The 15,600-nt window shown below is 41.3% G+C and overlaps 1 protein-coding gene across 1 annotated transcript in view; it reads left to right on the forward strand.

Annotated features, from left to right (window-relative positions):
* The window catches only part of SLC35F3 (solute carrier family 35 member F3), a 44,116-nt gene extending 33,173 nt beyond the window's left edge, over positions 1-10,943 (forward strand). The window contains exons 4-7 of the mRNA XM_056852867.1: positions 678-803; positions 4,026-4,218; positions 8,868-8,957; positions 10,692-10,943. Of these exons, the coding sequence (XP_056708845.1) occupies positions 678-803; positions 4,026-4,218; positions 8,868-8,957; positions 10,692-10,936 (654 nt within the window). The 3' untranslated portion in view covers positions 10,937-10,943. The remainder of the gene's footprint in view (positions 1-677; positions 804-4,025; positions 4,219-8,867; positions 8,958-10,691) is intronic.
* The last annotated feature ends 4,657 nt before the right edge of the window (positions 10,944-15,600 follow it).

The following is a 15,600-nucleotide window of genomic DNA, read 5'->3' on the forward strand; positions in this document are numbered from 1 at the left end:
AGACTACTGTGGTTGGCTCTGTGACCAACTGTTCCAGTACACAGTCATGTATGATGTCTAGGAATCTCATTTTTACAGCATGACTCAAACACATGTTTACCCAGTTAATATGAGGGTAGTTGAAGTCTCCCAGTGTTATAACATTATCTTCTTTAGTCACCTCCCTTATTTCCTTCTCCATTTCAAGATCAGCATCAAGGGTTTGATCAGGTGGGCGATAGTATACCACCAGTTTTAAGTAACCCTGAGGGTTACCCTATTTCCACTCATATCACTTCTGTTGCGGAGGTCATTTCCCTGATGTTTTCTAAATTCTGATTCTATGCCCTCTTTGATGTACAACGCAACACGTCCCCCAACCTATGCTTCCCTGTCCTACCTACATTTACTTTACTTTTATTGTTATTACATTGGCCAGAAAATACCTACATTACACACAAGATTTCAGAGAGCAATCTGCTAATATGGGTGAGTGGTAGTTAACTACACAGTTCTGATGGTTGTCCTTACAGTAGCATAGCCTGTAGTTTCTTTGTTCCCGTTGAATGGCACTTTCAACTGCATATGTGCTTATGCTGCTGGAGGCTCTAACGTTTCCCAATAGAACCTACTGGGAGTAGTGTAAGAATAAGTGGTTGTCTTAAGAAAATTCTAACCCTTTGCTTTGTCTCCAACAGATTGTGGCTGCTATACTTGCTATTGCAGGGATAGTCATGATGACTTATGCTGATGGATTCCACAGTTATTCAGTTATTGGAATAGCACTTGTTGTGGGATCTGCCTCAATGTCAGCTCTGTACAAGGTAACTATGCTCAAGCTCCCTCAGGCTGTGGGTGCCATCTTGGAATGCTAACATAGATTGGCTTGGATCTGAAAAGCCACCATAACTTAATACTGTTCCATGAACTCTTGCACAAGAGCTAGTGCAAGCTTTCATACAAATGCTTCTGCTAAGACTAGGAATGGCTTGTGCAATCTTTTGAACTATGTCTGAAAACAGGGACCCTTGCTTCATGAGCAACTGGTCTGAGACTAAAACCAGCCATACAAATCATGCTGCTTAACAAGAGAAAATCCTATTTGGGCATCAATATTCTATCCAGGAACTATCTCTGCATGTAAAGTGCTGTCAAGTCACAGCCAACTTATAGCGACCCTGTAGGAATTCAAGGCAAGAGATGAACAGAGGTGGTTTGCCATTGCCTGCCTCTGCATAGCAACCCTGGGCTTCCTTGGCTGTCTCCCATCCACTTACTAAATAGGGATGCCCCTGCTTAGTTTCCAAGATCTCATGAGCCCGGGCTAGGGCAGGGCAGGGCAGGAACTATCTACGGCCCTCACTACATGCCCTGAAACAAGATATCTGGGAGGCACATGGGAACAAGCAGGTAGTCCTCACTATGCCACTTGTTGTCTTGTTAGTATATCCCCACAGTAAATAAGCAAAATAGAAGCTACATGCACCCCTAATGTTCACTGGGATGGTTTGCCCTATTTTTGCTGCCACTGTGTGCTGAATTAGATAGGATGGCAGCTATGCAGGGACAATCCTCTTTCACTCACACACACACACACACACACACACATTTGAATATTGGTATTCTGTCTCTCCTGAGACCCTCTAGAGGCAGCTCACAACATGAAACAATACAATAAAATTATAAAAACAACAGCATAAAATTGTCAATTATAAGTAAACCATTACAAAGCTGTTTAAAACAAAGCACAAAAACAGCATAAAACAACAACCTAAAATGATATTTATAAAATACTGCTTGGGCTAGAACCAGACCATAAAAACAGCTTAAACTGTGAAACCCCTCAGTTAAAGTTTGGTTAAATGTGTTTTGGGCAAGTGTTGAAAGGAAAGTAAGCTGGGGGGGGGGCATTCTAAAGGCAAGATACCACCACTTAAAAAGCCTTGTCTCTGGTTGCCATCTGCTTCTCCTTTGCAGATGGGGGCACAGAGAACAGGGCTTGAGAAGAGAAGATAGACCTGTCCAGGAACCAAGAGCACCTGTCCTTCTCTGTGCGCCCTCACCATTTGAAGTATGAAGGGAGGATCTTCTCTGTTGCAGCACCATAGGTTGGAACTCTCTCTTGAGGGAAGTCTGCCTCACCCCATCCTCGCTGTACATTAAAAAATGGTCTTGTGTGCAAGGGCTTTTGCCAGCCATACTGCTAATTAGTAGTGTGACTTTGGCCTTTTATGCATGGTCTATTTCCGCTGGATCTGTTGCTCTCTAACTGCACATTATTTGCAGTTAAATTCTCAAAACGCTATGCACAGGGGCTTTTTGCCCCAAAGGAATTCCAGGAGTACCTTGTGATCAATTATGCATTCCCAGCGAAAATGCGAAGCTTCTGAACCACACGTGAGTCTCTCCCCCCTGAAAACGCTACTTTGTAATTGTTTGTGGTGTATTAAAAAAAAAATGTCACCAGCCCCGCAGCTGGATTCTTTAATTTGATCTGAATCAAGCGGCCATTTTACAGCCAAAGCAGAGAAGGGTCCAGACAACCACCACCACTCCCAGCCAATTTATTTCTGGCTATCTCAATGCAGGGATCATAAGAACATAAAAACACTCGCACGGTCATTTATGACATTCATCATTCCATCGGTAGTCTTGCACTTGCAAAAAAAAAAAAGGCTTTCATGCCTATAAGAGGAGGCATATAAGGGGAGGGCGGCAAATCAACCTGGCTCTGTTCCATCCTGCTGAGAACTGAAACTGACCCACACTCGCTGTGAAAGTGACCAAATATGCTGCCTCATGGTAATCCAGCATTATTCTCTTGCTAGTTCACTCAATAATGGCTTTGAGGGGAGGGGTTGAATGACAGGGACAGGCACGTGGGAGGGAGAAGTGAGAATGGGCGTGGGGAGAAAAACCCGAAGTGACAAGTATGGACTGAATCAGCTTTCAACTTGGGATCAAGACACACTTTAAACTCAGGGTAAAACAGCATTCTTAAAACGTGAGGGGAGAGCGAGGCAACTTCTGAAGGTCGGGAAATACATGCATAATTAAAACAAAGCCCTGAAGTAGTGGGGGGTGACTGTGACGGGAACAACCCTTGCATAAAAGACCTATGTCTCCCATTTTTAAACTCTGCTGGTTTTTTTGATGCTGGTGGGTAAATTAACTTCCTCTTTTAGCAGTGCTCTATATTAAACTTACTGGTGACTGGCAATAGAAATCTGGGGCTTAGTGGTGGCATTTAGTGTGCGTCTTCTTGAGTGAAGTTGTTACCACCTGCCAGTAGCTAGTCAGTAGAGTGTATCAAGCCTTTCTCTTCTCTATTTCCATCTAAAGAGAAGGCAGTTTGTATTACTGAGCTAGCTGCAGTTAGCTGGAATGGGCATCCTAACAGGCACACAATGTGCTATTTCATAGCTATGTTGCTTGTGGCATGTTTACAAAGCCACTGAGGGAAACTCGCAATTTCCTTGGAAGAACCTAAAAGCTACAAATACTTTTTTACACCCCAATCTTTAACCACTTGCTTTGAAATGGGACTTACTTCAAAGTAGGTGTGCTTAGGATATAGCACTATGTTTTGCAAATTTGAATATGTAACTGAGCTAAAATAACCTCGTGGAAATGCATGGAGGCTGTAGCAGGAAGAGAAAATCAGCAAAAACACATGCAAGTTCTTGTTCGGTTTGCAAAAGAGCTCACACAAGAGGGACTAGTGGTTTCTCCTGGTTCCTAGGCTGTCGCTTCCCACCCCCCACATGCATCCACCATGCTCACTGGGACTTGTGCATAGGAATGCAGCCTTAGGCACCATTTCTCCAGTGACCATAGTTTTGGCCTTTCCCCCACAGAATACCAAACATACAAATCTGCCTGAGCATAGTAGCACAAGCCAAATACTCTGCATTAGGGTATTGGTTGGGTAAACAGGTAGTTAGAAATTACCTCTTTGAAATTATGTGGGGGCGGGGAGTCCAAAATAAATATATGCATAAATTAAAATGCCTGGTTTGCATTCTGTTTCTTTTTCTGTGTTACAGGTTTTATTTAAACTTCTCCTGGGAAGTGCTAAATTCGGAGAAGCCGCCTTATTTTTGTCAGTGTTAGCTGTCTTCAACATCCTTTTTGTTACCTGTATTCCTGTCATCCTTTACTTTACCAAAGTTGAATACTGGAGTTCTTTTGATGCCATTCCTTGGGGAAGCATTTGCGGATTTTCAGTCTTATTATTGAGTAAGTAAAAACTGTGCATTCTAACATTCCCCAGTAGTACCAGGTATTTGTTTACATACTGTAGACAATCGTGCTGGACAGACTTCTTTTTCCATACTAAACTTGAAAATTATCTTGAAAAATTTTAGGTTGCTTTACATGTCCCGAAACAGTTTCCGTTTCTTTAGGACATCAATAATTTCTGCAGCAATCTTAATGAAATAAGTACACCAGTATTAACTGCCATCATAAATACACCTTTGTTCACTGCAAAGAATATTCCCATAGAATATATGCCATTCATGTGCTTCTGCTAGCAAGACCTCGCCTATAGTTGTAACTGGGATTGTAAATATTGTTAAGGTATGATATCATAGTGCTTCTGAGGCTTGTCTTCTGTAATCAAATTCATTTGTTATAGACATAGTACTATATAAAGGTTGTAATCCCCTCTAAAGCAAAGCACCAACAAAAATTTTGTTTACGGGAGATACATTCAAGATTTTACTTGGAGCTTTGTCCCTTTCATTTGAACAATTTACTGTGTAAATGGAATAGTTCTGAACATCTGTGGGCATCCTAGTCTTACTTTAGGGGAAATTATGGCCAGTTCTAGGTTTTCATGGGCCCTAGGCAACAGAGTATAGCTGGGGCCCCTTTCTCTTCTAACCCTACCCTGTTCCATTTGGCCCCTCCCCTTTGGCTCTACTCTTTTCCATTTCAATGTGATTACTCTGGTAAAGAGGATAATATACAAAATGTTGCTGTCTTGGTTGTATGAAAGCAACACAGAAAACCACCACACTGTGGGTACAGCCATAGTGTAAATGCAGTGGGAAAGTGGTTTAGTATATTGCTACACTGCACAGTTAACATGGGGAAAGAGCTCATGTTGTTTCCTAAGTCAAGTGGGTCACTTTGTCAAGTGCGGTATGTTTAAAACTCCGCAGAAACAATCCAAGATCCCTTTGTTTCCTCATCACTCCAATTCTGATTCATAACTTAGAGCCATAAGACATTTACAACTGATTAATAATTTCCATCACTCTTTATGATAAAGTTAGCTATTACTTTTCATTGTAAATTCTTCTGCCATTCTAACAAGTTAGTCTTTATAGTAATGTACCCGGTCGTACCTTTTTCACCCTGAGCTATCGATCAGCAGCAGACCCTTATACTATTCTTTAAAAAAGCACAATCCCTGAAATAACTTTTATTAAGATCAACCAAAATGATACAAAGCATTGTTCAAGTTTTTGAGTTCACCAGAACTCTTCTTCAGGCTGAATGTTACAGGATAAAAAAGGGATGGTAGTGGGGAGATGTGGTTGTTCTTGCCTGCATTCCTGTGCTTAGTGTGGACAGGCAAGCAGATATAAAGTGGGTGGCATTAGTGTCAGGTTGTACCCTAGTTCCTGCGAGGAAGAAAAAACAAATAGTGTCTCTCCACTGAAAATTATAAAGGCCGGCAATGTTCCTTGCCTCTCTGAGACCCCAAGTGGGATTCCACAGATCCCTTGTAGCACAAGAGCAAAGGAATTACTTAGTCATTGTATTAACAGTTTTGGAGATACATTTAATGTGATGCACGAGGTAAAGAGGGGAGTGATTGTTGAATTTGTGTGGGAAATTGTTGCTATGGAGTTTGTGGTATTACCTCTTGCTTTTATGGCCCCTGGCTTGCCACAACCTGAAACCTGAATCTTCTTTGCCTGTCAGAAAAATCTATCATATGCTGGTATGAACCATGACCGAAAAATCTGCTTAAGATCTGCTCTTTCCCCTTTTTATTTTGTAACATCTGGCCTGAGGAACAGTTCTGGGGAACTCAAAAACTTGCACAGTGTTGTGTGTCACTAGGTTGGTCCTAATAAGTGTATTACATGGATGGTGATACAGGAGTAAGCTTCATTAAGTCCAGTGCTATTTACTTCTCAGTAAATATGCATATGATCAGACTGATTGTACCCTCCAATTTGATTTTGGTCAGGCCAATCCCACGGAGAAGAGCTTAGCAGATGATTTGCTGGCTGTAATAGACTTTCCCAAGCGATTCATCACACTAAGCAGTAAAACTGACAAAGTTTATGCCTATGAGTGGGCCTCTGGGAAGCCCCCAAGCCTTGGCATCTGCCCTACTTTGGGGACTGCTGACACCACTCGGGTGGAAATACATCAAGGATTAGTTAAGCTCCATCCATCTGTTGTGTCAAAATATAATCATCTTTTCATTTATAGCCCACCTTTCTCACTGAGACTCAAGGTAAAATGAAAAATAATTCAAACAAACAGCAAAGATCTGCAATAAACAAAAACAATGCATTGTGGCAAGGATTACAGGATTGGAAAATAATGCAGTGGAAAAAACTGTCTAAAACATCAAAACTGTCTAAGGGTTGAGACACCATAATGAATAAAGGGTTATAAAGGTAGAAGACGTTGCACTACAGTGAAAAGGGGTTCATACATACAATTAAAATTGAAATGAACTACAATACTATCTCCTATAGAGGCAATTTCCCAAGTAGATCCATTATACTGTAGTTCTGATCCCTTTATAAGAATGCCTTCCTGAACAATTACATCAAAATGAGATCCTGCTTGGCCAATGACAGCTTTTGGTAATGCCCTGCAGTTGAAGATGATCAGCCACTGCTAAACTCATCAAATGTCAAACATCATGCTACTGAGCTAGCATTGCCAAGCAGCCCAAAACATTAAATTGATGCAGTTGTGTGTCATGCTGGTCTATGACCGTAACAACAATTAATTAAACTAAAAATGCAGTTGTGTGTACCACAAGAAATGCTAGTGTACCACTAGAACTGCTTCTAGAATGGGGTAATCAGGTGTAACCGTGCAAAAGCTGTAGCGTGTCAATAGAATTTCAGTGGCAAGGGTGAGCAGACGCACCTATGCAGAATCAAAGGTTCATTCTTGTGGTCTCTTGTGCTGTCCTACGTGGGTACTGTGCCTGTGCAGGCCTACCATGGGAAAACCTCTAGAGCTCTGAAAAAAGTGCAAAGTACTCCCCCATGCCATCTTTTCCTACCCTGTCTACTGACATGTAGGCAGAAGGGAGCCCACCCCTTCAATTCTTTGTTTGCCACCATGGAGAGAGCACTGTCTTCCATAAGCTCTTCATCATTGTTCTGTGTGTGGTCAGTTGTCCTACTGTTTGGAGTTTGAAGGAAAGAGACTTGGCTTTGGAAAATTGTACTAGTATTATTACTTAAGGCAGTTTCTGACATGGACCACTGCTATGACACAGAAGGCATTATATTAAAAATGTGCCGAGTATGGTTCAGCCCCTCGATCCACGGACACTGTTTTTAGAGTCATGCATTCAGGGGCATTGGAGCCTGTTGTGTTCGTGCTAATGGAGGATCTTCTCCATTGGAACCATGGCTGAAGAAGAGTAGATTTTTATACCCCGCTTTTCTCTAACTTAAGTGGCTTACAATCGCCTTCCCTTTCCCTCCCCACAACAGACACCTTGTGAGGTAGGTGGGGCTGAGAGAGTTTGGAGAGAACTGTAACTAGCCCAAGGTCACCCAGCTGACTTCATGTGGAGGAGTGGGGAATCAAACCCAGTTTTCCAGATTAGAGTCCACCGCCCTTAACCGCTACACCATGCTAGTTTCCACTCCAGTATCTCAAAAAATGATTGAAAATATGTACTGTACAAAGCCAGAGGGGAGTCCATTCTTATAGCACATTAATATAATTTTAAACTAAATAACAATGTGCATATGCAGCAGTGGATTGTACAAAGGGTGTTTTGCATTATTTCAGTTTTGAAATTGTATCAGAAGAAATATCTTGTACTATGTTTTGTGCACCTGGAAAAGGTAGTGAAGACACAGTGACTTCCACCTGGCACAAGCAGACAGCAAGAAGTAATTTCAGCATCTCTGCTTGCGCAAGGACTGTTGCAAACAGGGAAATCTATAGGATCCAACCAACTGTATTTGCTATTGGAGCAATGCTTATCTAGGTGAAAGCCCATAGAAGAGAAACAGGTAATCGACAGTGCACACCATATTGTGTTATTCCATATGGGCAAGTATTAAGAGAAACATTATAATCTGCAGTGCCCAACCAAATCTTGCACTTTCGGTGGTTATATCTGATTATAGATCCATTTATATCTGTAAACTGGGTGTGAAGATGTAGTGGAGATAACAATGAGGACTGTATAAGCCAAAGCTTTCAGTAACTGTAACAAAAAAAAGGCCTCTGCTCTGTGACCAATCTCAAGAGTTCTACTGTGCTCATACAGCTATTGCACGAGCTTGTTTCCCCACCTAAGAGCTCTGTGCATATAGTGAATGCACACATGGAACTTCTCCTTTAGTGGAGTACCTCTTGCACAGACATCAGTTCTTTGGGCAGACTGGCAGTCCTATGCACATACGGAGCCTCTGTATTGTTGGCACAATCTAGAGAATTTCAGCAGCACTTCAGAGTGGGGTTCAGGTATGCCTGATCTTCTCTGGCTACACCTCATGGCTCTGATTTTGACTTCTCACACTTGCAAGTGTTTGCACTGATTCAAATGGGATTTTTAGAGTGAATTGGTTAATGGATTGTCATAAGTGCTGGCTGAAGGGGCTTTGCTTTTATACGACACTAACTCTAAAATGAAACATTTTTATTTCTTATTTCAGCATTCAATATTTTATTAAATTTTGGGATTGCTATTACATATCCTACCCTGATATCTCTTGGAATTGTACTAAGTGTACCTGTAAATGCTGGTAAGACCTGTTTTATTTCAGATTACATGCATGCATTATATAGACACATATCCAAACTATCACACAGGATAAATAATTGAAAACATGTTTTGTATTCAAACTACCACAGAGGTTTGTTGTATAAATATCTTCATCCAACTATATAAATATTCCAGTTTTATGCTATTTCTACAAAAACAATAGTTTTATAATATTGGCCTTTAGGCTATTTCTACAACAGTTTCAGAATTAACTGATTGCAAGCATTGGGGTGGGTCCTACCATTTTCCAATGAAAGAAGACTCTTCTTTCAACTTAAGCGGCAGTTCCTCCAACTGCAGATTTCTCACTGTTGGTCCTCTAGAGAGAACGAAAAATAATTTCATAGAAAGCAAGGGATCTAACCAGAAACAGGAAAAGGCAAAACCACATCTCTAGACAACTTGACCTGGAACAAAATTCCCTCAAGAACTGCCAAGTATGGAGACCAGTTAGAATAGGGTTGTAAACTCTGGTTTGGCAAATTCCTGGAGATTTGAGGGTGGAGCCTGAGGAGGGTGGGGTTTAGGGAGGGGAGGGAGCCTCTCCAAAGCAGCTATTTTTTCCAGAGGAACATCTCTTTTGTCTGAAGAGCAGTTATAATTCTGGGAGATCTCCAGGCCCCACCTAGTAGCTGGCAACCTTAGGTCAGGAGATCTTCAGTACGAGCAAAACTCATTCAGCAAGTAATTCCAAAGGCAGTCCAACAGACCTTGGAGTGACAGTGTGAGGGCATTTGCTGCCTGAAAAGTCAGGTTCCTTGCCGTGCTTTTATTCACAGTTCTAGGTACTCTAGCCTCCGTGAAAGCAAGGAACAATTAAAACAAAAAGTTTTCTGCCAACAAAATTATCTTCCAGATCTTGTTGAAAATACTCATTCATGCTTAAATCACACTATGTTGGCAGTATATTAAAACTGCAATCCCATGTACTAATTTGGGATTAAGCCCCACTGTCTTCAGTGAGAGTGGTACTATTGAGTGGGCAGGAATGGGGCAGGAGAAAAACTAATTCCACATAACCCCACATGGCTTTGGTTTCTCAAACATCAGGTACCTTCTCCCTCCTCAATGCAAGACAAACTGTATTTGAAACTGCAGAGTTTTTATATTGTTGTTACCTGCTTTGGGTCCTGAGCCGCTCAGAAGAAAGGCAGGCATGTAAATATTTTAAATTAATTAATTAAAGCAAATGTTGAAGCTGACATGGGTATCTACTGTTTTGGTTGTGGAAAGTGCCATAAAGTTGCAGCTGAGTTATGGCGACCCATAGGATTTTCAAGGCAAAATGAGCAGAGGTGTTTTGCCATGCCTGTTTCGGTATAGCAACCTTGGACCTCCCTTGGTGGTCTCCCATCCAATTTCTTACCAGGACCAACCCTACTTATCAATGAGATCAGGCTAGCATAGGCCATTCAAATTATGGCATCTACTGTTCTAGAAAAGTCCAAATTCCCACTGAATGCAAACCTTTGTGCATGCCTAAAATGCCTCTTTGTAGTCTGACCAATAATCAAAACATATATAGAGAGCTCAGTGACATAGTCTTTAACTCAATGGAGTATTATTTGGTTTCATATATGCGGCCTTGACTTGTTATACTGAACTGAGATCCAGACCTTTGGCTTTTAACCATGTGCTGTTCTTTAGAGCACGTGTGTGATGCTTCTCAGATGCTTCCTACCCTTTAATGATATCAGTTCAATGTTCCATGCAGTTGTCGATCACTACCGGAGTGACATCGTCTTCAACAGCGTTCGTGTGATTGCCATCGTCATCATTGGCCTGGGCTTCCTCCTGTTGCTTTTGCCAGAGGAGTGGGATGAGTGGTTAATAAAGCTCCTCACTCGTCTCAAAGTTCGGAAGAAGGAAGAGGTCCCAGAAGGAAACGGAGACATTGTGTCTGGATTGCAAAACAAAAGCAGGAGAACACGCCCATCCATGTCATCTTTCACACATTAGTGCTGTTATTTTTTATGGAAGCTCTTAAACATTGTATGCTATAATTCCACAGGTCTTTTCTTGCAAAGAAGCACATGGGTTCGATACAGTGTACATAGATGTACAGTTTTGATATACTAGACTCTGAGGCATCATGTTTCAGCATGTCCAAACTGCTTGCACTGTTTCACATCAGACCTTTCACTTGGGAGAACTTTAAAAAGGCAAAAACAAAACACTTTTTAAATGAATGTAATGTATAGATAAATTCTCTTTGCCTACATTATTTTAATGATAAATCATCATGAGAAGCAGGGCATATGTTTTGAACATTAAGTACTGAATGACACATCGCACACTGTGATTTACAGATATATAGAGAAAGACGCATATATATGCTATGCTATGTCATAAACTTATTTTTAAACCAGAGCTATACTCTAAACATTTTCAAATAAACCAAAAGAAAATCTTTCATGGGGGTGGGAGGGAGGGAGATTGCTTTGTGAAGATAAGTGCACTTTGTGCCAGAGCCACAGGAAGGATAAAATGTTACGTTTTGCACTAAAGTAAGAGGGGGAAAGCAGTCAAGAGTACCAGGGCACCGTCAGCCATGAATTCCTCCTGTGAAGGTCACACTGAAATGAATGTCATCCTGCCTGCTCCCCATTCATTTCAGTGGCATTTGTGCAGGAAAAATTCTCAATGGATTGTGCACCAAATCTTCTTTAACTGTGCATGACTGCAATCCACGCTTAATCTCATGCAAGGGAAAATACAGTGCCTTCTATAGAGTTTTAGTCCTTTGTTTAGTCCTTTGTCAGTCACGCTGCAAGTTACTTGTGTTGGTCTTACCACATGAAGAGGTGGCTCTGCAGACATAATGCTCTGGAAACTCCCAAAGAAATCAACGAGTGCCTACTTGAAGCCACTGATTAATGGGAGTGCTGAACACCTAGGGGGCTACAAGGTCTTCTCCTCTGGTTGGATTCACTTCTCACTTGCATGGGTCTTGATGTGGGGACCATCCTGCTCTGTATTTGCGTGAGTGAGGGGAGAATCAAGCCCTGCGCATAAGAACCTTGCTTAAATCAAAAACACTGAAGACCTAACAGCCACTTATGATGTGAACATTGCTGAGAATATAGAGGAATCAAGAGGTGAACTACCACTTGCTTTTATTCCATTGCTGTGTTTTTGATGAGGACATAAGTTATTTACATAAAATCTAACACTTTTTACAAACTTGGAAGCACCAAGCTGTTTATTTCTACAATTTAGGTTTGCCATTGAATTTCTATCTGTGATAGACCATGTGATATGTACAAAGAAACAGACAAAGGTTATAGTTTACTATTTTTGAAGTTTACATTGCTGCATACAGAATTTGAAATGTTATTTTGAAATGTTGCCATAACCTAATGGTACCTTGCTGCCTCCGTGGCATTTTTGTGTCGAAGGGGGGTGGCATTCACTTCTCAACTTTTTATTGAATCAGTTTCAGATTCAATTATCTGCTTGATAAAACTAATTAATAAAATGATTGTTAAATCAACGTAAGTCAGTGGCTTCTTCTTTGCCTGCCTCCTTTACTGTAAGTCAATGTAGTGTTTTTCAAAAACATTTTAGTTGTACTAAAATGACAAAAAAGAATTTAAGGACCTTCTTCATTACCCTGACAGAAGCTTTACCTGTGCATCAGCTTAGTGCTAAAGTTGCTTCATTTTGGATTCCAAGATTAAGAAATCTCGCATGGTTTGTCTTTGTTATGACCTTAACATGCTCAAGGGAGTTTGGTGCTGGCATAGATTAATCAAATCCATACCAGAATTCTTTGGTACCAGAAAGTTTGTCGAAACACCTTCCATCCAATTCATTATAGTTACTCAGGTGCAAACACTTGAAAAGCTTATAAAGAGGAGAAATACTTGGAGTATTTTTTTTAGTACTTGTAGGAACAGCAAAATTCAGGACACAAAAGAATGCACCTCTGAAAAAGTATAATATATACCAGTAAATAAGGCATTAGCAATCAAATATGTCTCCCTAACTGAAAAATCCTTAACAGCCAGTAGATTTCAGTATTCTATCTCGAATAAAGTCACTTATGCAATTGACAGAAAACAGTGCAGAAAATAAGTAATGATTTTCTGAACTTAAGCCACTCAGTGCTAGTTGGGGAATTGTACAGCCAGTAGAAACAAATGCAAGAGCATGAAAAGTTAAAATTCCTTACTACAAGGGCAAAGCATCATGGCAAAACTAGACCTGATTGCATCCTCATGTCCAACATGGGAAGGCCTTCATTTGGAAGCCTAAAATGTGTGTTTTTAAAATGGGCAGCAGGACAAGGCGTTGTTGTTTCTCCTGCCACATCTTTTCAAGTGCAGAAACAGCAGCGCGCACACCCTTTGTGGCTGTTTCAGTGCTTAAAGGGGCAGCAGGGGGAAACGAGTGCCTTGCCCCACCCAATGCAAGCGCAATGTGGATCAGGATGGGGCCCTCATGGCATTTTTAAATCACCCATTTTAGGCTGTAAAATGGCAACAGCATCCCTGTGTCAGACACAAGGATGCCATCGTGCCTAGTTTGGTCCTCAGGCAGCAGCACTGTGACAACTATCTGTAAAATTATTTTGGGGAAAAAGTAAAATACCTAACAGCATGAAAAAAAAAGCAGTTTTCCCCTTCACTGCTTCATATTATTTTGACTACTGAAGCTCTCAAAAAATGCTGTTGTTTGACACACATCCGGTATGTCTTTATTTAGTGTAGAAATTCGAGTAATTTTTCTCCTTCTTTGGGTCATTGTTCATTTGCTTCAGGTCAGTTCCCAAGCCTCAGTTTCCCCAGCCTTTCTAGTCCTTTCTCTCAAGGTTGTTTATATATACTGCAGCTGGACGTTACATATTCTATATATTCACAAAGTATAGATGATGGGCCCATCCAGTCCTGCAAAAAGCAGTCACATCTAGTGTACTTGCTGCCCAATCCTATGCACAGGTCAATGAGTAAAGTAAATCTGCATAGGTGTTCAACCTTAGCTGTTTAACTGTGTACTCAGTTTCCATTAATCCAAATGTAAGCTGGTTGTGCCCAGCTTTTGCTAAATCATTCCCTCTTGCTGTGTCTTCCTAGATTCTAAAGACCATCAGAACATCACTTTAGTCTAAGGATGCAGAAGTATGTTTCCATTTTAGCACAACTCAGCTGTCCTAAAAAGTTTGACAATACCCTGTAATAAACCCAGAGCTTCAATAAACCAGTAAATTATGTATGAGTACTCACTATCTCCACTCCTCGGTTGTAGATTTTACTGCTGCAGGATATTAGGATGATAATTTTACTGGAGTTTATAAACTTCACTCTTCCTCCATCCTCACAAAGTGTTTTTATATCACAAAATGTTCACAGGCTGCACAGCCTTTATCATTATTTTATGTCCTTAGTCCTAGAGGTTTGACGTCCTTTTTGGATTTACAAAGGATTTTACAAATTTATATTGAGTGAATATGATCCTGCCCAGATTAACCACTTTAATAGTCCCTAGGATTTTGGAGGGAACAGTGAAACATTAGCTTATTCATCAGATGTGAACCTTAATCTACTTTTGCTGTTTTGAAAACGTACAGCCTGAGACCAGGGATGACATAGCTGCCGCAGTGCCTCCAATGAGATTTTGCGGCCACTGCAGTGGGAAAAAAAAGGTTTTATTTTTAAAAACCCGAAAATGGGGAGAAAAATGGTGTTGCAGCAATGTCATTGCGTTAGGGGGCTTTCCCAATGTGAAAGGGGTTAGGAAGCTTCCTAACAGCACTTCCACCTCCCAGAACGCCCTGGGAACGCCTCTCGGGATACTGGCATGGTTACTTGCATGGGAAAATGCAGGTGGGAGGCTGCACCGGTGTCCAAGGGTCATGCTGCTGCCGTGGTCCGGGGGGCTGGCATAAGTGCCCCAACACTGGCATCTGTGCCAGTTTGCATGGTGCAAGTGGCATGGATGCTAGCATAGGGGCCATGCTGCCTCCAAAGGAGTTTCACCCCTCCCCCTCAGGAATGTGCTAAAAATCTATCGACTGTCATATTCACACTGGCAGGTGATATTCAGGCAGCAGGGAGATATGAAAGCAATCTGAAGTAAAATCCTAAATGTTCCATGGTCAAAAATCAAGGATTAAAGACAAGAGGTTGCATGATTCATACACATTTATAGGGCTCAGTATAGATCGGTACATTTCTTGGATAACTAACTCCGGAAAGAGAGATTGCAGCTCATGATGGCACTGTGCCACCAACATTTGCCAGTTTTGAGAACTCAACACCAATTATCTTAACAAGGCCAAAACACTTGAAATTTTGCCTCAACAAAAGATCATATAGGCTTGCTAAAAATCCAGAGATTCCATATTGCAACAGTCATTTGAACAAAACCTTCAGGGACCCACCTCCAGACAGCTCCAGCACAATATTTCCATCAGTGTATGTTGGGCAACTCCTTCAGAGGTGCCGCTACAGTTTAATAAGTTATTTGAGTACAGCTTGACTAAATTGTGATCACATGGGCAAACAGCTCCCCGGGGAAAGGTAAACCAATAAACACAGAGACACTTATTTTTTTGGGAAAACAGGCCTGCAACCAGGCGGCACACCCTTAAATAGGCACCGGGAGGGGCGGGGAGAGCGAGA

This window comes from Euleptes europaea, chromosome 7 (assembly GCF_029931775.1).
Source record: "Euleptes europaea isolate rEulEur1 chromosome 7, rEulEur1.hap1, whole genome shotgun sequence".
Classification (NCBI taxonomy): domain Eukaryota; kingdom Metazoa; phylum Chordata; class Lepidosauria; order Squamata; family Sphaerodactylidae; genus Euleptes; species Euleptes europaea.